The sequence below is a fragment of the Numenius arquata genome, unplaced genomic scaffold (assembly GCF_964106895.1).
Source record: "Numenius arquata unplaced genomic scaffold, bNumArq3.hap1.1 HAP1_SCAFFOLD_1267, whole genome shotgun sequence".
NCBI lineage: Eukaryota > Metazoa > Chordata > Aves > Charadriiformes > Scolopacidae > Numenius > Numenius arquata.
This window is the reverse complement of record NW_027414426.1, coordinates 2062-25997: the sequence shown is the minus strand read 5'-3', so window position 1 is coordinate 25997 and position 23936 is coordinate 2062. Positions and strand designations below refer to the sequence as shown.

The 23936-nt window shown below is 65.5% G+C and overlaps 1 protein-coding gene across 1 annotated transcript; it reads right to left on the bottom strand.

Moving 5' to 3' along the window:
- Window positions 1-702: 702 nt before the first annotated feature.
- On the bottom strand, window positions 703-23612 carry LOC141477999 (neurexin-2-like; the record flags this gene model as incomplete). The annotated part of the gene is given in 18 exon segments (XM_074167141.1): window positions 703-853; window positions 855-877; window positions 1668-1858; window positions 2951-3332; window positions 3941-4060; window positions 5896-5922; window positions 7237-7437; window positions 8238-8512; window positions 8514-8622; window positions 9246-9403; window positions 9405-9670; window positions 10543-10704; window positions 13771-13794; window positions 15429-15730; window positions 16406-16471; window positions 16744-16773; window positions 18786-18806; window positions 22004-23612. Coding segments are annotated over 18 exon segments (4117 nt in total), but the record flags the coding sequence as incomplete, so codon positions are not given.
- Window positions 23613-23936: the final 324 nt, after the last annotated feature.

The window sequence follows — 23936 nt, the reverse complement described above, 5'->3', positions numbered from 1 at the left end:
GGTCCCCAGGCACCCCCCTGCCCCCCCGTACCCACCCTGTCTGTATTTGTGCACCCTTGTGCACTCTCGTGCACCCTTGTGCATCCCTGTGCTCCAAGCCCCCCTCAGTGCCCATCTCTGGCCCCTGCAGCCCCAACACCCCCCCTCCTCGACACCCCCCCCACCATAGAACCCCCCCATCTCCCCACCCTGGGGGTCCCCAGGCACCCCCCATGCCCCCCCCGTGCCCCCCCCTCCGCATTTGTGCACCCTCGTGCACCCTTGTGCACCCCCCACCCCACCCCTCCCTAAAAAAAACCTCTGCACCCATTTGCACCCCCCCTCCCCACCCCCAGACCCCCCCCCCCACCCTCTGCCCTTCCATCTCTGACACCCCCGACACCCTCGGCCCCCCCAACCCCCCCCCCCCCACCGTTGCAGCCGCGCTGGATGTGGCCCCCCCATACCCCTTCCTGCCCCCCCCATACACCCTCCTGCAGCCCCCTGACCCCCCTGACTCCCTCCCCAACCCCCCCATTTCCCCTCCCCTGACCCCCCCCCCGACCCTCCTAGCCCCCTCTCACTGTCGTAGCCGTGCTGGACGTGGACCCCCATACCCCTTCCTGCCCCCCCCCATACACCCTCCTGCAGCCCCCTAACCCCCCTAACTCCCTTCCTGACCCCCCCCATTTCCCCCCCCCAACCCCCCCAGCCCCCCCTCACCATCGCAGCCGCGCTGGACGTGGCCCACCCGGTGCAGGGCGTCCCCCAGCAGGTCGGGCAAGCGGCCGTTGAGGTCCAGGGAGGCCAAACAGCCCTGGAAGCCCCCCCGCGAGGCCACCAGCTTGGGGAGCCGCCCCAGCAGCCCCTTGCTGGACCCCCCCGATGTACAGCTCCCCTGGGAGGGGGGGGGACACACACAAAGGGGGAGGCAGGGGTGTCAGCCTTGGGTGGCCCTTGGGGACATCCACCCCCCATGGGTGACCCCCTGCCCATGGGGAGACACCTCGCCGGCATGCACCCCCATGGGTGACACCCCCCCCCTCCACGGGTGACCCCCTCATCGGTGACCCCCCCACCAGGGTGCCCCCCTATGGGTGTCCCCCCCCCATCCATCCCTCCCTCCCTCCCCATGGGTGCTCCCCATCCATCCCCCCCCCCCCGTAGGAGCCCCTCCATCCTTTCCCCAAATGGGTCCCCCCCTGTAAGTGCCCCCTCCCCATGGGTGCCTCCCCGTGGATCATCTCCCCCCGGGTCCATCCCCCCGCCGTGTAGCCCCTATGGGTGCTCCCCCATTCCTCCACCCCCATAGAAGCCCCCCCTATGGGTGCCCCCCCATCCATCCACCCCCATGTGCGCTCCCCATGGGTGCCCCCCCCATCCTTTCCCTCCCCATGGGTGCCCCCTGATGGATCCCCAACCCAATCCATCCCCCGCCATGTGTACCCCCTATGGGTGCCCCCATCCCCATGGGTGCCCCCCATGGGTGCTCCCCCATGGGTGTCCCCCCCATCCGCCCCCCTACCATGTGTACCCCCCCATGTGTGCCCCCTCTCCCCATGGGTGCCCCCCCCCCGCCATGGATGACCCCCCCATCCATCCTTCCCCCGTAGGTGCCCCCCTATGGATCGTCACCCCCCCCATCCCCACAGGTGCCCCCCCGCCCCCCCCCCGTGCCCCCCGCTCACCCTTGAGGTCGAGGTTGCGGGCGCCCTGCCCGTGCTGGGTGACGGGGCGCCCGTCCACACGCAGCCCGTGCAGGGTCCCCCCCTCCCGGGCCACCGACACCTCGTGCCACCGCCCGTCGTGCAAGGGCTGCTCCGAGTTCCCCTTCATCAGCGAGGGGCCGTCCCCCAGGTCGAACACGTAGTGGATGTACCTGCGGGGGTGGGGGGGGTGGGGGGGCGGGGCCTGAGCCAAGGGGGCGGGGCCTGAGCCGGGGGAGGCACCCCCCAAGTCAAACAGATAATGCGTGTACATGGGACTGGGGGGCGGGCCCTGAGCCAAAGGGGCGTGGCTTGATCTGGGGGAAGGGCCTGAGTCGAGGGGGAGGGGCCTGAGTCGAGGGGGAGGGGCCTGAGCCAGGTGGGAGGGGCTTGACCAGATAATGCATGTACATGGGACTGGGGGGCGGGCCCTGAGCCAAAGGGGCGGGGATTGAGCCAGGGGAGGGGCCTGAGCCAAAGGGGCAGGGTCTGACATGAGGGGGAGGGGCCTGAGACAGGGGGGGCACCCCCCTGCGTCAAACACATAGTGCATGCAGCTAAGGCTAGGGGGCGTGGCCTGATCCAGGGGGGTGTGGCCTGATCCAGGGGGCGTGGTCTGAGCCGGGGGCGTGGTCTATGCTAAAGGGGTGGGGCCTGACACGAGGGGACACCCTCCCCCAAGTCAAACAGATAATGCAGCTCCATGGGATGGGGGCGTGGCCTTAGCTGGGGGGCGGGGCCTGAGATGGGGCGGGGCCTGACCCGGGAGGCGGGGCCTGAGCCAAGGGGGCTGGGCCTCTGCAGTATCTCCAGGACCTCCCTGGTGTCCCCAAGGTCCTCATGAGGTTTGGGGGTCCCCAAGGTCCCCAGGACCCCCTTGGTGTCCCCAAGGTCCTTAAGGACCTTGCTGGTGTCCCAGGTGGTCCCCAAGGTCCTGGGAGGTCCCCGAGGTCCCCCAAGGTCCCCAGGACCCCCAGGTCTCCCCAAGATCCTCAAGGTCCTAATGAGGTTGAGAAGATCCCCAAAGTCCCCAGGACCTCCCTGGTGTCCTCAAGGTTCAAAGGAGGTTCAGGAGGTCCCCAGGACCTCACTGGTGTCCTAGGTGGTCCCCAAGTTCCTAATGAGGTTGAGAAGGTCCCCAGGACCCCCCCTGGTATCCCCAAGGTTCTAAGGAGGTTCAGGAGGTCCCCAGCACCTCCCTGGTGTTCCAGGAGGTCCCCAAGGTCCCGGGAGGTCCCCAAGGTCCCCAAGACCATCCCCCTCACCCCTTGACGAGCTCGACCACCAGGAAGTCGTTGCCGTTGCCGCTGTTGAAGAGGATGAGGCCATCGGGGGCCGTGGTCTTGAACTGGAAGAAGAGGTGCATGGAGGCGTAGGCCTGGAGCGTGGCCAGCGCCACGTAGGACCCGCGGCCCCGGAAGGCCACCGGGTCGGCCACGATGGCCCGTCGGCCGAAGCGGGCATTGAGCTCGCAGGAGCTGATGTCCCCGTTCTTGCAGAGGTCCAGGTAGGGCAGCCCGTTGAAGAGGAGCCCGCTGAGGTGGCCCAGGAAGTTGGAGGGCACCACGGCCAGGAACCTCCGCTCCGTCACGATGCCCGTCTCGATGTTGTGGAACTCCAGGCGGGTGTGGGCACCTGACATCTGCCCTGTGTGTGGGGGGGAGGGGGTGGTAATGGGGGTCCTGGTGGGGAGGTGTCCCCATGGAGATCCAGCCCCACATCCCCATGGAGCTCCGGTCCCATCCACCACGTCCCCATGGAACTGAGCATCCACCATGGAGCTCCAGCCCTACATCTCCATGGACCAACCTCCAGCCCCATGTCCTCATGGAACTGAGCATCCATGTCCACATGGACTTCTGCACCTGTGTCCTCATGGACCCACATGTCCCCATGGAGCTCCAGCCTTACATCTCCATGGACATCCAGCCCCATGTCCACATGGAGCTCCAGCCCCACATCCCCATGAGCATCCACCATGGACCTCCAGCCCCACGTCCACATGGACCTCCAGTCCCATGTCCCCATAGACCTGGGCACCCACATCTCCATGGACCTGCAACCCCACATCGCCATGGAATTGAGCATCCATCATGGACCTCCAGCCCCACATCCCCATGGACCTCCAGCCCCATGTGCCACGTTCCCCACGGACTTGAGCATCCACATCCCCACACACCCATGTCCCCAAGTCCCATGGACCTGCGCACCCACGTCCCCCCATCCCCGTGTCCCCGTGTCCCTCCACCCCCCACCTTCCACGGTGACGTTGTCGACGGAGAGCTGGAGGCTGCGCCCACGTCGCACCACGCGCACCGAGTGCCACTCGTTGTCGTCCAGCCTCTGCCCGGCCACCAGCGTCTCGGGACCCTTGCCTGGGGACAGGGACAGGCCGCGGGGGGTGACAACGAGTGACAACGGGAACCCCAGGTGACACCCCAGAAGGGGTGACACCAGGTGACACCATGGTACTGGGAACCCCAGGGGACACACCACAATGGGTGACAACGGGCAACACCGGGTGACACGCCACTGCAGGTGACACTGGGTGACACCGGGAACCCCAGGTGACACACCACAACGGGTGACACCACAGGTGACAATGGGAACCCTGGGTGATGTGCCGCAAGGGGTGACAACGGGTGACAATGGGCAACACCAGGTGACATGCCACAATGGGTGACACCACGGCACCAGGAACCCCGGGTGACACGCCAGTGGGTGACACCAGGTGACGCCAGGAACCCCGGGTGACATGCCACAACGTGTGACACCGGGTGACACCACAGCACCAGGAACCTTGGGTGACACGCCACAAGGGGTGACACCAGGTGACAACGGGAACCCCAGGTGACACCATCACACCAGGCACTGGGTGACACTGTGACACTGAGTGACACCGCGACACCAGGGCACACCTGGGTGACACCAGGCACCGGGTGACACCGGGTGACACCACAGCACCAGGAACCCTGGGTGACACCGTGACACGAGTGACACCGGGTGACACCACCACACCAGGTGACACCGGGCACAGGGTGACACCATGTGGCACCGGGCACAGCTGGGTGACACCACACACACGTCTGCAGACACCCCATGCACACACACGTGCACACACACACACACCCCGGCAGCTGTGCACAGCCTTGCACACTCACCCCCCACACACACTCACACACCCCCACTGACGCGGTCCTACATGCCTCGCACACGCATGGAGCGTGCAAACACCACTCACACACCAGTGTGTGCACACACACGCCCCAGCCCACGCGTGCAACGTCTGGGGGACACGGGGACACACCGGGGACACAGGGAGGGAAACGGGGTAGGGAGACATGCAGGGTGTGTGTGTGTGCACATGTGTGTCGGTGCACACATGTGCGCAGAGCTGCAGCACGTGTGTGTGCATGCGTGTGCACAGCTGTAGCATGTGCGCACGCACGTGTGTGCACCCGTTCATGGCTGTGGCGTGTGCACACAAGTGTGCACCAATGCCTGGCGGCAGAGCATGTGTGCACGCGTGTGTGCACCTGCAGAACACGGGCACATGTGTGTGCACAGCCACAGCCCCTGTGCGTGTCCCGATGCGTGTGTGTGTCACGCGTGAACAGGCGTGTGCTCCCGCTCCCCCCCCCCCCCCCAGAGCCCCCCTCCCCTCGGATAGGAGCCCCAGACAGTGGGGGGATCCGGGGGGGGGAGGCCTGGATGCCAGGGTTCCCTCTGGGCGGGGGGGGGGGGGGGGGAGTAAGAGGGGGGCACCCTCGTGTGACTCTCCCGGGGGGGGGGTGTCAGTCCCTATAGGGGACCCCGGCGTCCGGGGGGGACCCAGGCTTTTGGGGGGGGGGGGGGGGGGGACCCAGACATCCAGGATGGGGGGGACCCAGGCATTCGGGATGGGGGGCACCCAGGTGGCTGGGGGGTTTGGGGGGGTCCGAGGCATTTGGGGGTGCTGGGGGGGGGAACCAGGCATTTGGGGGGGTTGGGGGGGGACTAAAGCATCTGGGGGGTGGGAGGGGGACACCCAGGCGTCCGGGATGGGGGGGACCCAGGTGTTTGGGGGAGGCTTGGGGGGGGGGGGGACACCCAGGCATCCAGGGGGGTCGGGGGGGGACCCAGGCATTTGGGGGGGGTCGGGGGGGGGGGTCGGGAAACCCAGGCACCCGGGGGGGTCAGGGGCCGGGGGGGTGGGGGGGCGCACACTTACTGGGGTGACAGCCCACGCGCACACAGTCTGGGGAGAGAAAAGGCAGGATCAGGCCCTTCGGAGCCGCAGCCAGAGCCACCGCCCCGGGGACGAGGGGGGGGGGGGGGCCGGGGGGGCGAGGTGCCAGGAACGGGATTGGGGGGTCTCAGCGGGGGGGGTTGGCACCTCGCGGGGGGTCCCCGGCCACCTCGTGGGGCCCAGCCCCGGGGGAGGGGGGGGGTGTGTGATCCCCCTCCCAAGGGCTGGGCCCCCCCTCATCAACCGCTGCAGGGCGGGGGGGGGGCAAACGCACCGGGACCGGTGGGGGGTCCCCAATACCATGGGAGGGTCCCCAACCCCTTGAGGGGGGCTCCAATGCCATGGCGGGGGGAGTCCCCGACCTCACAGAGGACCTGCAGCCCCATGGGAGGGTTCCCCCCTCAATGTATGGGGCTGCAGGGGGGTCCCCGACCCTGGGGGGGTCCCCAATCCCATGGGGGGGTTCCCCCCTCAATATATGGGGCTGCAGGGGGCTCCCCGACCCTGGGGGATCCCCAGCCCCCTCAGGGGGGTCCCCAATACCATCGGGGGGGGTCCCCAACACCACAGAGGACCTGCAGCCCCATGGGGGTGTCACCCCCCCAATGTATGGGGCTGCAGGGGGGACCCCCGACCCTGGGGGGGTCCCCGATCCATTGGGGGGGTCCCCAGCCCCTCTGGGGGGTCCCGGCGCCGTGCCCCAAAGGCAGCGGGGGGGGTCACGAAGGCTCCAAACCCGGGGAGGGGGGCGGGAGGGGGACAAGGGGGGGCCCAAGTCGGCTCTAGTGACGCCCTCCCCCCCCAGAGGCACCGATTTGGGGACCCCAGTGCCATTTTGGGGTCGTGGGGTTTAGAAGGTGGGGGAGGGGGGCTCGGGTGCCATCTGGGGGGAACCTGGCCCAGTTTGGGGTCTTGGGTGCAATTTTGGGGACCCGGGCACCGTTTTGGGGCCACAGACACCAACCCGGGCATCGATTTGGGGACAGTTTTGGGGTCTCAGGCACCGTTTTGGGGTCCCAGGCACTGTTTTGGGATCCGAGGCACCACTTTGGGGTCACTTTTGGGGTGTCAGGCACCACTTTGGGGTCCCAGGCACCGTTTTGGGGTCCCGGTCTCCAATTTGGGGACTGTTTTGGGGTGTCAGGCACCGTTTTGGGGTCCCAGGCACCATTTCGGGGTCAGTTTCAGGTGGGAGCATCCCTTGGGGGAGCGTTTTCGGGGTGACAAGAGCCGACTCAGGCCCCGTTGTGGGGTGGGATTTTGGGGTGCGGGGGGTGGGGTGGGTCCCGTGGGGGAGCGTTTTGGGGGCGCGGGGGGTCTCACCCAGGTTGAGGGTGAGCTTGATGCGCCCCCCGTCCAGCTCCAGGCGCAGGGTGTCGGCCGAGTGGCGGGAGGTGGTGGCCAGGACCAGCCCGAAGGCGCGGGGGGACATGAACCGAAGGGCCACGTCCTCAGCCTCCGTCTGCCCCCCCGGGACCCCCACCTTCAGGTACATGCTGCCGTCGTAGCTCAGCACCGCCGCCTCTGCGGGGGGGGGGGGGCGACACCCCATCACTGACAGAACATGGAGGGGGGGAGGGACACACACAGCTCCCCGGTGGGGGGGGACACCCCGGAGCCCCCCCATCCCCGGGGGACACAGGAGTCTCGTGGGGCGGGGGGGGTTGTCCCAGGCATCAGGGTACCCCCTCCCTACCCCCCAGGGGACCCAGGCATCCATACACCCCCTTTCCAGGGCCGCCCCCCCAGGGGACTGAGAATACTGGGAGGGACACCCGGGTGCCTGGGGGGGCACCCAGGCGTGGGGGGGGGGTTCCCTACCACCCACCCACCTCGCAGCAGGGTCCCAGGTATCCGTGCACCCTCTTTCTCAGGCCCACCCCCCCAGTGGACCCAGGATACTGGGGGGGACTCAGGCATCTGGGGGGACACCCAGGTGTCCGGGAGGGGGGCACCCAGGCATGAGGGGGGGTCCCCACCACCCACCGGTCTTGCAGCGGGGTCCCAGGAAGCCGGGTACCCCCTCCCTATCCCCCAGGGGACCCAGGCATCCATACACCCCCTTTCCCAGGGCCACCCCCCCAGGGAACTCGGGCTACTGGGGGGGACCCTCGTGTCCGGGGGGGCACCCAAGTGCGAGGGGGGGTCCCCGCCACCCACCGTGGTCCCAGGAAGCCGGGTACCCCCTCCCTATCCCCCAGGGGACCCAGGCATCCATACACCCCCTTTCCCAGGGTCACCCCCCCAGGGAACTCGGGCTACTGGGAGGGACCCTCGTGTCCGGGGGGGGCACCCAAGTGCGAGGGGGGGTCCCCGCCACCCACCGGTCTCGCAGCGGGGTCCCAGGAAGCCGGTGCCCAGGCAGTCGCAGATGAAGCGGTTCCAGCCCTCCCGGCAGAGCCCCCCGTTGTGGCAGGGGCCGCTGGCGCAGTGCCGGGGGGGCTCCCGGGCGCAGAAGGGGGTGACCCCCGGGGCGCCCTGGGTCTCGGCCAAACGCCGCACGTCCCAGCTGCGGCCGTCGACGAAGAGGTCACGGAGGCAGCCCACGAAGCCGTAGCGCAGGAAGGCCGTCCAGAGCTCGGGGGGCAGCGGGGGGCCCCCCCCGGCCCTCGGGCAGCCCCCCCAGGTACAGCTCCGCCTCCAGGTCCAGCACCTCGTTCTCCCCGCTGGCCAGGAAGGGGGTGCTGCGGCTGTTCACTGACACCAGGCCTGGGGGGGGACATGGGGGGTCATGGGGGGACACAGGGACATCGGGGGATGTGGGGGTGCAGGGGGCGCTGCGGCTGTTCACCGACACCAGGCCGGGGGGGGGGACGGACAGGGGGGGCATTGGGGGGACACTGGGGGACATGGGGGGACACAAGGGAACAGGGGGGTGTCCACCCTCCCTGCACCAACCCCCTCGCACCCCTACACCCCCCCCTCACTTCTGTGCAACCCCCTCCCTTCCCTCCCCAACGGCCCCCCACCTCTCCTGCCCCCCCGCACCTCTCTAGTCCTACCGCCCGCCACCCCCCCTCACCCGCCCCGCACCTCTCCTGTCCCCCCCATCTCTCCTGCCCCCCTGTATCTCTCCTGCCCCCCCGCACCTCTCCTGCCCCCCCGCATCTCTCCTGCTCCCCCACACCTCCCCTCCCGCATTCCCCCCCGCATCTCATCGCCCCCCACCTTGCCCCCCTCACCTCTCCTGCCCCCCTCGCCCCCCCGCACCTCTCCTGTCCCCCCCATCTCTCCTGCCCCCCCCGCACCTCTCCTGCCCCCCGCATGTCTCCTGCTCCCCCACCCCTCCCCTCCCGCATTCCCCCCCGCACCCCATCGCCCCCCCCCCGCACCTCTCCTGCCGTCCCGCTGCACGTCCACGTGGCACCACTCGCCGTCGGTGACTTTGCGGGCGCTCGCCCGCACCTTGGTGCCCCCCCCGCCCATGTCCAGCAGCAGGAAGAGGTGCCCGTCCAGCAGCTCCAGCGCCAGGTAATCGGGGCGGGGGCGGCCCGGACCCCCCCCCCGCCCTCCCCCGCCCGAAGAGCAGGAGCCCGTTGGCCTCGGTGGTTCGGAAGTCGAAGGAGACGGAGCCGGCGCGGGCCGCCCCCCACCCCGGGAGGGGCAGGAAGGCCGCGGGGGTGGTGAAGGTGACGGGCTCCAGCGCGGCCACCGCCTCACAGCGGAAGAGCAGGGCCCCGTGGAGGGTCACCCGGGGGTCCCCCTCCTGCGCCAGCCGCGACAGCTCCAGCTTGAAGTCGTTGTTCTTGTAGACCACCTGGTGGGGGGGGGGGGTGACATGGGGGGGACGGGGGTGGCCTCGTGTCCCTCGGTCCCTGTGTCCCTCCACCCATGGTGTCCCCATGTCCCAGCATCTCCATGTCCCTCCATCCCATGGGTGGCCTCATGTCCCTTGGTCCCCATGTCCCTCCATCCCATGGTGGCCCCATGTCCCAGCATCTTCATGTCCCTCCATCCCATGAGTGGCCTCATGTCCCTCGGTCCCCACGTCCCTGTGTCCCTCTGTCCCCATGTACCCATGTCCCTCCGTCCCAGGGGTGGCCCCATGTCCCAGGGGTGGCCCCATGTCCCAGCATCTTCATGTCCCTCCATCCCATGGGTGGCCTCATGTCCCTCAGTCCCCACATCCCCGTGTCCCTCCATCCCGTGGGTGTCCCCGTGTCCCCATGTCCCAGCATCTCCATGTCCCTCCATCCCATGGGTGGCCTCATGTCCCTTGGTGTCGCCCTGTCCCCGTGTCCCAGGGGTGTCCCCATGCACCCCATGTCCCTCCATCCCATGGGTGTCTCCGTGTCCCAACATCTCCATGTCCCTCCACCCCATGGGTGTCCCCATGTCCCAACATCTCCATGTGCCTCCATCCCATGGTGGCCTCATGTCCCTCTGTCCCTCCGTCCCATGTGTGGCCTCATGTCCCCGTGTCCCCCTGTCTCTCCATCCCATGGGTGTCCCCATGTCCCAGCATCTTCATGTCCCTCCGTCCCATGGGTGGCCTTGTGTCCCCCCACCCCACGGTGGCCGAGTGTCCCATGGCTGTCCCCACGTCCCAACATCCCAGGGGTGTCCCCAAGCACCCCATGTCCCTGTCCCCCCACATCCCCGTGTCCCCCCCGTGCCCCCCGCGCTCACGTCCTTGAGGCAGCCCATGAAGTTGTTGCTGACGGGGGACCCCGGGAGGTCGGCGGTGTTGGGGGACCCCCCCACATAGAAGAAGTCGTCGGAGCCCAGCATGGTGTAATCCTCCTGCGTGTACCCCGTCGTCGTCAGGATCCCGTCCACCGAGATCGTCACCTGCGGCACGAGCGCGCCAGGCCTCAGCGGGGGCCCCCGCCCGCCCGCCGCAGCCATTTCTGTGTCTGGGGGAGGGGGGGGACAGGGGACCCCAAAAGGGGTGTGGGGGAGGGATGGGGAGGGATGGGGACAGCACCAGGGAGGTAGGGGGTGATGGGGATGGGAGGGGTGAGGGGGGGGCCATAGGGATGTGTGGGGTGATGGGGGGCAATAGGGGGCAATGGGGGGGCAATAGGAGGGTGATGGGGGGGCGATGGAGGGGTGAGGGGGGTGATGGAGGGGGCAAAAGGGGTGATGGGGGGACATGGGGATGTGGGGGGTGATGAAGGGGCAATAGGGGGGATGGGGGACAGTGGGGACATGGTGGGGGTGGGGACGGGGGGGGGGGGGGCGGTGTCTCAGGGACAGCTGGGAGGCAGGACCACCCACGGGGGGGACACACGGGACACTGGGGGGGTCTTGGAGAGGTCCCAAAGGCGCCCCTGGCCAGAGATCTAGGACCCGGGGGGGCACGGGGTTGGGGGGGGGGGCGGAGCTGGGAAACACCCAGCTCCTGCCCCCCCCCGTAGGGGAACCAGACGTCCAGGCACAGCCGCGCCCCGTCGCGGGGCTAATTAGGGCTCATTAGCAGCAGCTGTTAACGAGGGTCACCCTGACCCCTGAGTGCCCACACCTGGAGGGGGCGGAACCCTGGGTCCCCTGCTGACCCCCCCCCCCGCCCAAAGACACCCTCCGGGGGGACCCAGGAGTCCGGGACACCCACCCCCCGCTCACACCCCCAAGGAGCCCCCCAGGGTGGCCCTGAGGGACCTGAGGGACGTGGGGAGGGGGTGGCCCTAAGGGGACAGGGTGGCCTTAAGGGACATCGCGGGGGGGAGGGAGGAGGGGGTGGTCCTAAGGGACATGGGGAGGGGGGTGACGACAGGGAGGGGGTGGCCTTGGGGACAGGGGGTGGCCCTAAGGGGATGGGGTGACCTTAAGGGACATGGGGAGGGAGGTGGCCCTGGGGGTCACAGGGACGGGGCGGGGGTGATGACGAGGACAAGGTGACGAGGGCGGGGGAGGGGTCGGGGGGGGGTGACAGGGTGACACCGGGGGGGAGGGGAAGAGGGAAAAAGGGAGGGGGGGGGGTGTCGGATTAGTAACGAGTTTTGTGGGTTCTCAGACAGAACCGGGGGTTCAGACAGAAAAATGGCTGTTAGTGGGGCTCAGCGCGCGCGAGGGGCGTGCGAGGGGCGTGCGCGGGGTGTGCAAGGGTACGCAAAGGTGTGCGCAGGCATGCAAGGGTGTGCGCATGTGTGCGAGCGTGTGCGCGGGTGTGCAAGGAGCCGTGCACGCGGGCGTGTGGGGACAGCGGGAGCACCAGGGCGGCCCCACGTGCGGCTCGCACACGCGTGTGAGCACGCACACGGGCCGTGTGCATGTGTTGACACTCGCTCGTCCATGCCCACCCCCCAGTCAGGGCTTGCACTGACACACACCAGCACACACACACTTGCGTGCCTCCGCTGTGCCCCTCACATGGACGCATGTGTGTGCACGCTCACCCAGCACTGTCCTTGCACTGGTGAACGCTCAGCCCCAGCCCCAACCTTACACCAACACACACTCGTGCACACACACCCTGCACGGACCTTGCACCAACACACATTTGTCCTGCGCCTTGCACCAATGCACACACGCATCCCTTGCATGAACACACATCCCTTACACACCAGCCCCACCCCCGCAGTGGTGCCGGCCCCAGTGCTCCGCCAGCAGCACCCATGGGTGGGGGGGACACGGGGGGGGGGGGGGGGGGAGGGGGGAGCAGCAGGAGGAGGAGGAGGAGAAGGAGGAAGGCTGAGGGGGGGGGACACAGTGTTAGTGATCTGTGCAAGGGCTGTGTGAGGGCCGTGCAAAGCCGTCGTGCAAAGCCATCATGCGAAGCAGTGCGGGGGCTGCGGCGCAGGCAGCGGGGCCCGATCCCTGCGGGGGGGGGGACATGGGAGGGGGGGCGAGGTGAGGGGGAGGGGGTGGCCCCGCTGCCTGCGTGGGGGGGGGGAGGGGGGGGGCGGCAGCTGCCCACGGGCTTGTCCTGAAAACGCCGTTTCCTTCCTCAATTCGGGGAGGGGGCACCCCCCTAAAAAATATCATCCCTCACCCCTCCCCCGGCACAACCACCCCCCGAGCCTGGGGTCTGGGGGGAAACCGGCTGGTTTTGGGGGCGGGGAGCTGAGGCCTGGCTGTCTGCCAAGGGGGTGGGCAGCAAATGGGCCAAAAAGCCAAGAAATTGCCCCAAAAGGGGTTTTGGGGACCTCACGTCACCCCCGTTGGGCTGAAGAGCCCCCTTGGCCAGAATTTCAGGGTAAAATTGGCCAGTTGTGACATCAGGGAGCCAAGGCTCGGCTGCATACGGTGAGGTTTATCAAATTGCCCAAAATCCCAAGATTTCACCTCAAAAGGTGGGGTTTGGGACCCCCCCTAAGGAAAAACATCCCCTCCTCCAACCCTGAACGGGCTTTTTGGGGGGGAAATGGGTTGGTTTGGGCATTGGAGAGCCAAGATCTGGCTGCGTATGGCAGGGTGTGGTATAAAATTGCCCCAAATCCCAAGGATTCACCCCAAAGGTGGGGCTTGGGACCCCCCTGAGGAAAAAGATCCCCCTCCTGACCCCAGACAGGCTTTTTTGGGGGGGGGGGAATCAGCTCTTTTCAGCATCGGGGAGCTGGGGCCTGGCTGCCTACAGTGTGTGGGGAGCAAATTGCCCAAAGTCCCAAGAATTCATCCCAAAATGAAGGGAGGGGGGGTTGGAACCCCACATCCCCCCATTGAGAAAAAACACCCCCCACCCCCCTTGGGAAGGATTTTTTTTTGAGGAAACCAGCTGGTTTTTTGGTATCAGGGAGCCGAGGCTCGGGCTGCAGGTGGTATCGAATTGCCCCAAAATCCCAAGAATTCGCCCTGAAAGGTGGGTTGTGGCGGTGGGGGGGCGGGGTTTGGGGGTGGGGGGCACGGGGGGGGCCCACGGCGAAGCCAAGGAGTAACAATTAGAGTGATAACTACCAGGTAATGCAGTTTGTTTACCATAGCGTGTCCGATCCCTGCGTGCTGGGGGGCGCCGGGGGGGGGAAAAGCGACAAAAAAAAGGACAAAACAACAAAAAAAAAAATGACATTTTCGCCAGGCGGGGCCATTTGGGGGCATTTTAAGAGTTTTTTCCTTTCCAAGTTTGGTTGGTTTGGGGTTTGATCGGGGGGTTTTTTTTGACGTTTGGTTGGGTTGTTTTGAGGGTTGTTTTTTTTGAGGGGGGGGCCCCCCCAGGATTAGTTGGGGGGCGGGGAGGTTAGTGGGGGGGGGGCCCCAGCGGCGGGAAGCGTGTTAGTCGCACGCGCACACACAGAGGGGGGAGGGGCGTTGCACGAGGAGGGGGAGGGTCGGGGGGGTGGGGGGAGTGGGGGAGTCATTGCACGAGGGGGGGGGGTCGTTGCACGAAGAAGGGGGTGGTTACGTGGGGGGGGAGGGGCTGCGCCCACCTTTTGGGGGAGAGAAGCAGAGAGTCGTTAGAGGGGGGTGGGGGGCGCGAAGACCTCCCCCTCCCCCACCCCGTCCCCTTCCCCCACCATCCCCCTCCCTCACCCATCACCCCATGGGGCAGCAGGGGGGACCCAGGCGTCCATGGGGGACGAGTTCGAAGAGGGGCCTCAGCATCCAGTGCTCCCAGTTGGGGAATGGACCACGGAACCAGTGTTCCCAGTTGGGTTGTTGACCCGGCACCCAGTGCTCCCAGTTGGGGTGCAGACCCCAGACCCAGTGCTTCCAGTTGGGGAATGGACCACGGAACCGGTGTTTCCAGTTGGGTTGTTGACCCCAGCACCCAGTGCTCCCAGTTTGAGAGCAGCCCCTGGTGTCCATCACCCCCAGTTGGGTCGTTGACCAAGATCCCCATTTGCTCCCAGTGCCGCCAGGTGTGTGTGTGGGGGGGGCAGCTGACCAAGGTGCTGATCGCGCCCAGTTTGGGCTCTGACCAAGGTGCTGATCGCCGCGGCGCCTCCCCCCGCCCCCCCCCGAGCTAACCAAGGTGCTGATCGCCCGCCGCGCCCTCCCTCTTCCGGAGCTGACCAAGGTGCTGATAACCCCCTGTGGGCGGGGGGGGGGCTGACCAAGGTGCTGATCGCCCCCAGTTCGGGGGGAGCTGACCAAGATGCCCAGTGCTCCCAGTTGGGGACCCGACCAAAGTGCCCAGTGTTTCCAGTGCTTCCAGTTTGGTAGTTGACCAATGTGTCCATCGCCCTCAGTTGGGGAGTTGACCAAGTTGCCCAGTGCTCCCAGTTGGGGTGCAGCCCCTGGTGTCCATCACCCCCAGTTGACCGAGGCGCCCAGTGCTCCCAGTTGGGAAGCTGACCAAAGTGTCCATCAACCTCAGTTGGGCTGACCAGTGCTCCCAGTTGGGTAGATGACCAACATCCACCACCCTGGTTGAGTTGACCAGTGCTCCCATTGCTCCCAGTGGGGGAGCTGACCAAGTCGTCCATCAGCCCCAGCTGACCAAGGTGCCCAGTGCTCCCAGTTGGGGAGCTGACCAATGTGTCCATCACCCCCAGTTGACCGAGGCACCCAATGCTCCCAGTTGGGAAGCTGCCCAAGGTCCACCACCCCCAAGTTGGGCTGCCCAGTGCTCCCAGCCCTCCCCAGTTGACATCCCCCTGTCCCCCCCACCCCCACCCCCCCCGGCCCATCCCTACCTGGCGCAGGTTGCGGGTCACACGGATGTCGTGCCAGTCGTTGTCGTTGAACTTGCCGTTGACGGGCTCCACCAGCGCCTCGAAGGCGCCGGAGCCCAGGTTGATGACGAGCCAAACGGCGCCACTCTTGAGCGAGAGGTTGAGGTAGTCGGCGGATTTCCCCGTGTGCAGCAGCAGCCCGTTGCGCTGCAGCGTGCGAAAGGCGAGCGTGAGCTCGTCTGTGCTGCTCTGGATGGGGTTGTGCGACAGGTCGTAGCAGAAGAACTCGTTGCCCTTGAAGGTGGCCACGTACTCGTCCCGGCCTGCGGGGACCCGGCGTCAGCGCGGGGCAGGGGTGGTGACAGGGACCTCACACGGGGACCTGGTAACGGGGGCTTTGCCATGGGGACATTGCACGGGGACCTTGCACCAGGACCTGGCCATGGGGTCTGACCATGGGGACACTGCAATGGGGACATTGCAATGGGGTCTTGCACCAGAACCTGGCCACAGAGACCTTGCACCAGAGGCTCACACGGGGAACCTCACACGGGAACACTGCAATGGGGTCTGGCCATGGAGACGTTGCACAGGGACGTTGCACAGGGATGGTGCATGGAATTGTGCACAGAGACCCTGCAACTACATCTGGCACCAGGACCTTGCACCAGGGACGTGGCAAGATGATGTTGCACAGGGATGCGGTGAAGGGACGTTGCACGGGGATGTTGCACGGGGATGGTCCCTTGCGTGAGGACCTCACACCAGGTTCTCATGCTGGTGGCCTCGCACAGGGACGGTGCCCCGGGGACCTGGTGCTGGGGGAAGTCCATGCGTGCACACACGTGTGCATTCACGTGTTCACATGTGTGTGCAAGGTTCACACTCAGAGGTGCAACGGCAGCACTGGGGCCCAGACGCCCATGTCCCTCAGGGTGGGGGGGTCCTGCGGGGGGAACCAGGCGTCCGGGGGGTCATGGGGTCACGGGGTCACTGACCTTTCGCCGCCTGCTGGATCTCGCCGGCGCCGCGGCCGGGCGACCCCTCGGCGACCTCGGCAGGCCCTGGGGGAGGGGCGGGGTCAGGGCGGGGTCACGCTCACCTTGGGCCTCGTGCAAGGAGCTGCCCCTCCCCCCGCCCCTCCCCCCCCATGTCCCCGTGCGAGGTGGCCGCCCCTCCCCCCCCCCCCCGTGTCGCACGAGCCACAGACACGATGTGGGGGAGGGGCTGGGGGGCTGGGAGGGGGGATGGGGGTGATGATGATGATGAAGATGACGATGGTGGGGGTGGGGGAGGGGCCCGACGGAGGCACGCGGGGGGAGGGGCGCGTCATTACCTTGGCCGGTGACTCGCAGGTGGGCGGGGCCTTGGGGGGGCGGAGCCAAAGCGAAACGAGGGAGGAAAGCGAAAGTGGGGGGAGAAAGGGAAAGTGGCGGCGGAAAAGAAAGCGAAAGTGGGAGAAGAGAAAAGGAAAGTGATGGAGAAAGCGAAAGAAGGAAAAAGTATTTTGTGAAGGGAAAGTAATAAAAGAAAGTGAAAGCAATGAAAAAAAAACCATGAAATGGTTAAAAAAAACAAAAACAAAAACCAAAAAAAACCCACAAAAGTGATTTAAAGAAACCAAAATAATTAATGAGAGAAAAGCAGAAGCGAGAAAGGAAAGTGAAAGTAAGGAAATAAAGTTCAAAAGGGAAAAAAAAGCCAGAAGAGTAAAAAAAAAAAAGGAAAAATAATAAAAAAGGGGGAATAGTGTGAAAGGATGAAAGGAAAAGGATCAGAAAAAAAGAAGAAAGAAAAAATAAATTAAAAAGAATTAAAGAATGGCAAAGGCAGGAAATTAAATGGATAAAAAAGGAAAAGTGGTTAAAAAAGGAAAAAATAGTTTAAAGGGAAAAATAATTAAAAAAGGGAAAATAATAATTTTAAAGAAAACAGACAATCAAAAAAAATCAAAGAGAACAAAAAGTGAAGAATTCACAAAAGAATGGAAAATAACGCCCAAAAAAAGCCCAAATGATGAAAAATGCCAAAAGAACCCCAAAAGCAGCGGGGGGAGGGGAGAGAAGAGGCGTCACGCGGGCCCCGTCACAACTTAAAGCGCGTTTAACTTGTGACGGCATCGGGCGATGCCGGGGGGGGAGGGGCGGGGGACACGGACACCGGGGGGGGGGGGGGGGGGGGGGGGGGCGGCGAGGACAAGCGAGGGGGGGGAGGGGCCGCGCGGGCAGCGCCGCCCCTCCCCCACCCACCGCCTTCCCGCGGGTTTTTCCCCCTTTTTTTTTCTTTTTTTTTGGGGGGGGAAAAGCCGGAGGGGGGGTGTGGGGGAGGGGCGGGGGGGGAGGGGATGGAGACACGGGGGGGGGCGGGGGGAGGGGCGCCCCTCGCGCGGGGACCCCACCCCACCCCCACCCCCCGGCGGGGTCACGGGGGTCGCTGCGCTCCTCGCACGCCCCGCGTGCGAGCCCCGCCCCCCGCATGAGCCTTGTGCAAGCCCCGCCCCTTGCACACATGTCTCACACGTCCCTTGTGCAATGCAGGAGCCTCGCTCCTTGCACACCCTTGTGCATTGCACGTTTCTTGTGCAAGGCCACCCCTTGCACACACCCCGTGTGTTGCACACCCCTCGTGCAAGCCCTGCTCTTTGCACGACCCTGCATGTTGCCACACCTGTTGTGCAAGCCCCTGCCTTGCACGTCCCTCAGGCAACCCCCACTCCTTGCACGTCTGTTATGCAAAGCACAAGGCCTCCTCCTTGCACACGCCATGTGTGTTACACACCCCTTGGGCAGTGCACAACCCCTCCTTGCACGATGCTGTGTTGCACATCCCTCGTGCAAGCTCTGTTCTTTGCACACCTGTGCAATGCATGCCTATTGTGCAACCCCTGCTCTTTGCACGTCCCTCGTGCAAATCCTAATCCCACCCCCCTGTGAGTTGCATGTCCCCTGTGCAGGCCCTGCCCCTTGCACACCCCTCGCTGGCACGCCTGTAGTGCAAGCTCCACCCCCTTCCACACCCCTCGTGCAAGCTCCATTTGCATTTGCGTTCATTTGCATATCACCATCCCGATTGGGCCGCCCGGGAGGTGATGTCATGCCACGTGGCTGGAGGGGGCGTGGCCAGGCATGCCTGGCCGTGCACGAGCACTGGGAGCCTTTGCACGAGCACCAGGGGCCTTTGCACGAGCACCAGGGGGCCTTTGCACGAGCTCTGGGGACCCTTGCACGAGCACCAGGGCCTTTGCACGAGCACCACTCCTGACCTTTCCACACCCCCCTCACTCTCGCACGGTCCCTCCTCCTTCCACCCCCATCCTTGCACACACCCCTTTTTCACGCCCGCCCCCCCCCCCCCCCCTCCTTGCACATCCCCACTCACCCTCCACCGCGGGTTCTTCCTCTGGGGGTCCCAGGGGGGGCGAGCAGAGGGGGGGGAGAGAAGAGAGGCGTTAGTGAGTGGGACCCTTGTGCCCTCCCGTGTCCTCACGCGCGGCCCTGGTGACACTGCCCCCACCCCGGGGATCCCCGTGACCTTGGGATGCCCTTGGAGGGGGTGAGGGGATGGGGGAGGGGGGGGGTTGGGCCTCGCACGGTGATTGTGTCACACGGGGGGGGTGGGTGTGCATTTTGCATGTCCTGGTGCGATTTGCACGTCCAGTGATGTGCCCATGTGTTTGCACACCCCATAGCACCCATGGGGACCCAGCACCCCATGGGGCGCCCCATAAGGACCCCACAAGGACCCTGCACCCTATGGGGCACCCCATACCACCCCATAGGGACCCATGGGGACTCTGCACCCCATGGGGCACCCCATAGCACCCTGCCTGCACCCCACAGGGACCCTGCACCCTATGGGGCACCCCATAGGGACCCCACAGGGACCTTGCACCAAATGGAGCACCCCACAGCATCCAGAGGAACCCTGCACCCCATGGGACACCCCCCACCCCCCCCCAGCCCCCGTCCCCCCTCAAGGACGCGGCCGCTGGAAAAACATCCCCGCGGCGCCGCACCTCGGCAACCGTCTCCAGGGAGACAGGCGGCCCGGCCATCTCCATGGTAACCGCCCTCAGCAACGGGTCCACCACCCCGGTGTCGCCATAGCAACCCATCCCCGGTGTCACCATAGCAACCCAGCCCCGGCATCGCCGTGGCAACCCGGCTCCGGCAACCGTTGCCCTGGCGACAGGCCTGGGAGGATGCTGTCACCATGGCAACGCTGGCGGTTGTCACCCGGGGACGTGTGTGACGGGGAGTGGGGGGGTGTGTGTCTTGCACGAGGGACCCAGGCGTCCGGGACACACACACAACTACTGCCGTCACCGCAGGGGGGCACTCAGGCCTTGCACAAGGGTGTGCAATTGGCAGGGGAGTGTGCAAGGGCAGGGGGACACGTGAGTGCCCGAGGGCGTGCAAGGGCACGAGGGTGTGGGGCAGGGCAGGGGCAGGGGGACACGCAAGGACATGGGAGTGTGCAAGGGCACAGGAATGTGTGAGTGCACGAGGGTGCACAAAGGTGTGGAGATGGGCAGGGGCACGGGGATGGGCAGGGGCACAGGGACATGTGATTGTACAAGGGCGTGCAAGGGCACGGGAGCGTGCAAGGGCATGAGGACATGCAAGGGTCACGGGGAAACGTGATTGCACGAGTGCGTGAAAGCATATGGGGATGGTCAGGGGCACAGGGGTCTGTGATTGTACAAGGGTGTGTAAGGGCACAGGAGTGTGCATGGGCAGGGGCACAGGGACATGTGATTACATGAGGATGTGCAAGGACACGAGGGTGTTTAAGGGCATGAGGGCATGCAAGGGCACCAGGACACACAATTGCACAGGGACGTGCAAGGTCACAGGAGTGTGCAGGGGCACAGGGATGGGCAGGGGCACTGGGACGTGCAAGTACGTGGGGACGGGTAGGAACACTGGGACACGCAATGGCACAAGGGCGTGCAAAGGCACCGGGACATGCAATTGCACAAGTAAACCCTGGTGCACCAGGACCCTGGTGTGGGGCTGGGGGGACTCAACCCCCTTGTCTCACCCCCCCCTCAGCAGAGGGACCCCAAGCCCCTCCACCGCACCGCACGAGGGTGTGCAAAGGGTGCAGAGGGACATGAGGACACCGAGACATGGGGACGTGCAACACCGTGGGGACACCAAGAGGTGGAGGAACACAACGACGTGCGACACCAGGAGGACACTGCGACACGGAGAAGCACAAGCGCGTGGCCGTGGTGACACACGAGGCCATGAAGACACGGAGACACTCAAGGACACAGCACCATGGGGACCCCAAGAGATGGAGCAACACGAGGACACCGAGACACGAGGATATGGGATGTCACGGAGACACACAAGGCCTTGTGAAGTCACAAGGATATGGAGAAACGTGAAGGTGTGCAAGGCCAGAAGACGTGGAGACACGGAGAAGCACAAGGACACCAAGACACGAGAATGTGCAACGCCATGAGGACATGAAGACATGGAGAAGCAACACCATGAAGATGCCCAATGTTGAGAGGCCACAAAGACATGGAGAAACACAAGAACCCAAAGACAGAAGGTCGTGCAATGCCATGAAGACATGGAGAAACACAAGAGTGCAGACACAAGGACGTGCGACACCACAAGGATGTCCAACACCATGAAGATGCCCAACGCCACAAGGACATGAAGACACGGAGAAACACAAGAACGCAAAGACATGAGGACGTGCAACGTCATGAAGACACAAAGACATGAAGATGCCCAACGCCACGAGGATGCCCAATGCCGAGAGGCCATGAAGACACGGAGAAACACAAGAGTGCAAAGACACAAGAACATGCAACACCATGAGGATGTCCAACGCCATGAAGATGCCCAAAGCCGCAAGGATGTGAAGACACAGAGAAACTCAAGAACACAAAGACATGAGGACGTGCAATGCCATGAAGACACGGACATGAAGACGCCCAACACCGTGAAGATGTGGAAAAGCAACACCACAAAGATGCCCAATGCCACGGAGACACGGAGAAACTCAAGAACCCAAAGACAGGAGGACGTGCAACACCATGAAGACGCCCAACGCCACGAGGACCCCCAACGTTGAGAGGACAAGAAGACACAGAGAAACTCAAGAACCCAAAGAGACACGAGGACGTGCAATGCCATGAAGACACAAAGACATGGAGAAGCAACACCATGAAGGTGCCCAATGCCGAGAGGCCATGAAGACACCGAGAAACACAAGAACCCAAAGACACAAGGATGTGCAACACCATGAAGATGCCCAATGCCACGAAGATGTGGGAAAGCAACACCGTGAAGACACCCAACACCATGGAGAGATGTAAGAACCAGAAGACATGAGGATGTGGAACACCATGAAGATACCCGACTCCATGAGGACGCCCAACGCTGAGAGGACATGAAGACATGGAGAAACTCAAGAACCCAAAGAGACACGAGGACACGCAACGCCATGAAGCCACGACGCCGTGGAGAACCACGAGAGCACAAGGACCTGCCGTGATGTCGCACCCCCCATCCCCCCACCCCCACCCCCTTGGTCCCATTCCCCCCCAGATGCCCCCCCCCGTGCCCCCTCACCTTCGGCGCAGAAGGGCCCGCGGTAGCCGGTGCCGGCGCAGTCGCAGCGGGGCTCCCCCCAGCGCAGGGTGCAGCGGCCGCCGTGGGCGCATGGGGGGTGGCGGGCACAGCGCTCCTCCCCCTCGCCCCGCACCCCCTGGGCCCCCAGGAGGGCAGCCGGGGCCTCCCCCACCTTCAGGTTGGCCAACCAGCCTTGGAAGGGCGCCTCGTACTTGACGGTGCTGAGGGTGAGGGCCGAGAGGCGGACGTCGGGGGGGATCCCCCCCACGAACAGGTCGCTGGCCACCGCCATCTCGGCCCGCTTGGAGCGGACGGTGGCCACCCGTGTCTCCCCGTCCACGGCCAGGGCGGTCTCGCGGGCGTTGCGGGTGAGGAGGACCATGTGCCAGCGGCCGTCGTTGACGGCAGGGGGCGGCTGGACGGTGGCGGGCTCGGCGCAGGCGATGGCGAAGCGGAGGCGGAGCCGCCCCTCGGCCACCAGCAGCTCCAAGAAGTCACAGTTGCCACCGTCGTCCAGGTAGAGCAGCAAAGCCCGGGAGATGTTGGTCTTCAAGCTGAAGCTCAGTTGGCCCCCGGCCCCTGGCGCCCACCTTCCATAACGCGCCCATTGGCCCGGGGCACCCCCAAACTCCAGGGCTGCCCCCGAGGTCCCCGGTAGCAGGAGGGACCCCAAGGTCAACAGCACCAAGCCCAGGTGGGCGCCCGAGGGGACACGGGATGGGGTGGCCCAGTTGGCCATGAAGTCTTGGTGGAACTTGGTCTCTATGCGGGCTGTGAAGCCTCGGTTGGCCACGGGGCCTTGGTGGACCTTCAGGTCTAGAGGGGCCACGGGGCCTCGGTTGGCCATGGCGTCTTGGTGGACCTTCAGAACCAGACGGGCTGCAGGGTCTTGGTTGACCTTGGTCTCAAGGTGGGCCATGGGGCCTTGGTTGGCCACTGAGCTTTCATGGACCTTCAGGTCTACGTGGGCCATGGGGCTTTGGTGGCACTTGATCCCTAGATGGGCCTTGGAGGCTTGGGTGGCCACAGAGCCTTGGCGGACCTTCAGCTCTGGACAGGCTGTAGGGCCCTGGTTGACCTTGGTCTCCAGGTAGTCCGTGGGGCCTTGGTTGGCCACGAAGCCTTGGTGGACCTTCAAGTCTAACCAGGCCATGGGGCCATGACTGATGCTGGGCTCTAGGTGATCCTGGGAGCCCTGGTTGGCCGTGGAGCCCCGATGGGCCTTAGTCTCTGGGTGGTCCTCAGCGCCCTGGAGAGCCACAGAGCCCTGGTGGGCCATGAAGCCTTGGTGGGCCTCGGTCTTTACGTGGTCCCTGGGACTTGGGTGGTCCATGAAGTCCTGGTGGGCCTTAGTCTCTAGGTAGTCCTCAGAGCCTTGGTGGTCCTGGGAGCCTTGGTGGTCCATGAAGCCCTGGTCGACCACAGGGCCCTTGTGGTCCTCAAAGCCTTGATTGGCCACGGAGCCCTGGTGGGCCTTAGTCTCTAGGTGGTCCTGGGAGCCCTGGTGGTGGTCCATGGAGCCCTGGTTGGCCACAGGGCCCTGGTGGGCCTTAGTCTCTGGGTGGTCCCTGGGACCCGGGTGGTGGCCCTTGGTGTCCGGCCAGGTCATGGCGCCCGTGGTGGCCGCGGAGCCTGGGTGGGTTGGGGGGGGGGGGGGGCCCAGGGGGGGCCCGGCCACCCCCGTCCTCTCACACCCTCATGGGTGGCCCCGGGGGGGGGGGGGGCTACAGCATGGCCGGGGTGGGGGGGGTCCGGTGGGCACCTGGTGGGGGGGGAAGAGAGAGCATGAGAGGGGACCCAGGCGTCCGGGGGACCCCCAACCCCCAGCCCTGGGGGGGGTAACGGACCCAGGAGTCCACCCCCCGCTCACCCCCCCCAACCTCGTTATCAGCCCCGTTAATTAACCCCAGTGATTGGGGGTGGGGGGGTGGGG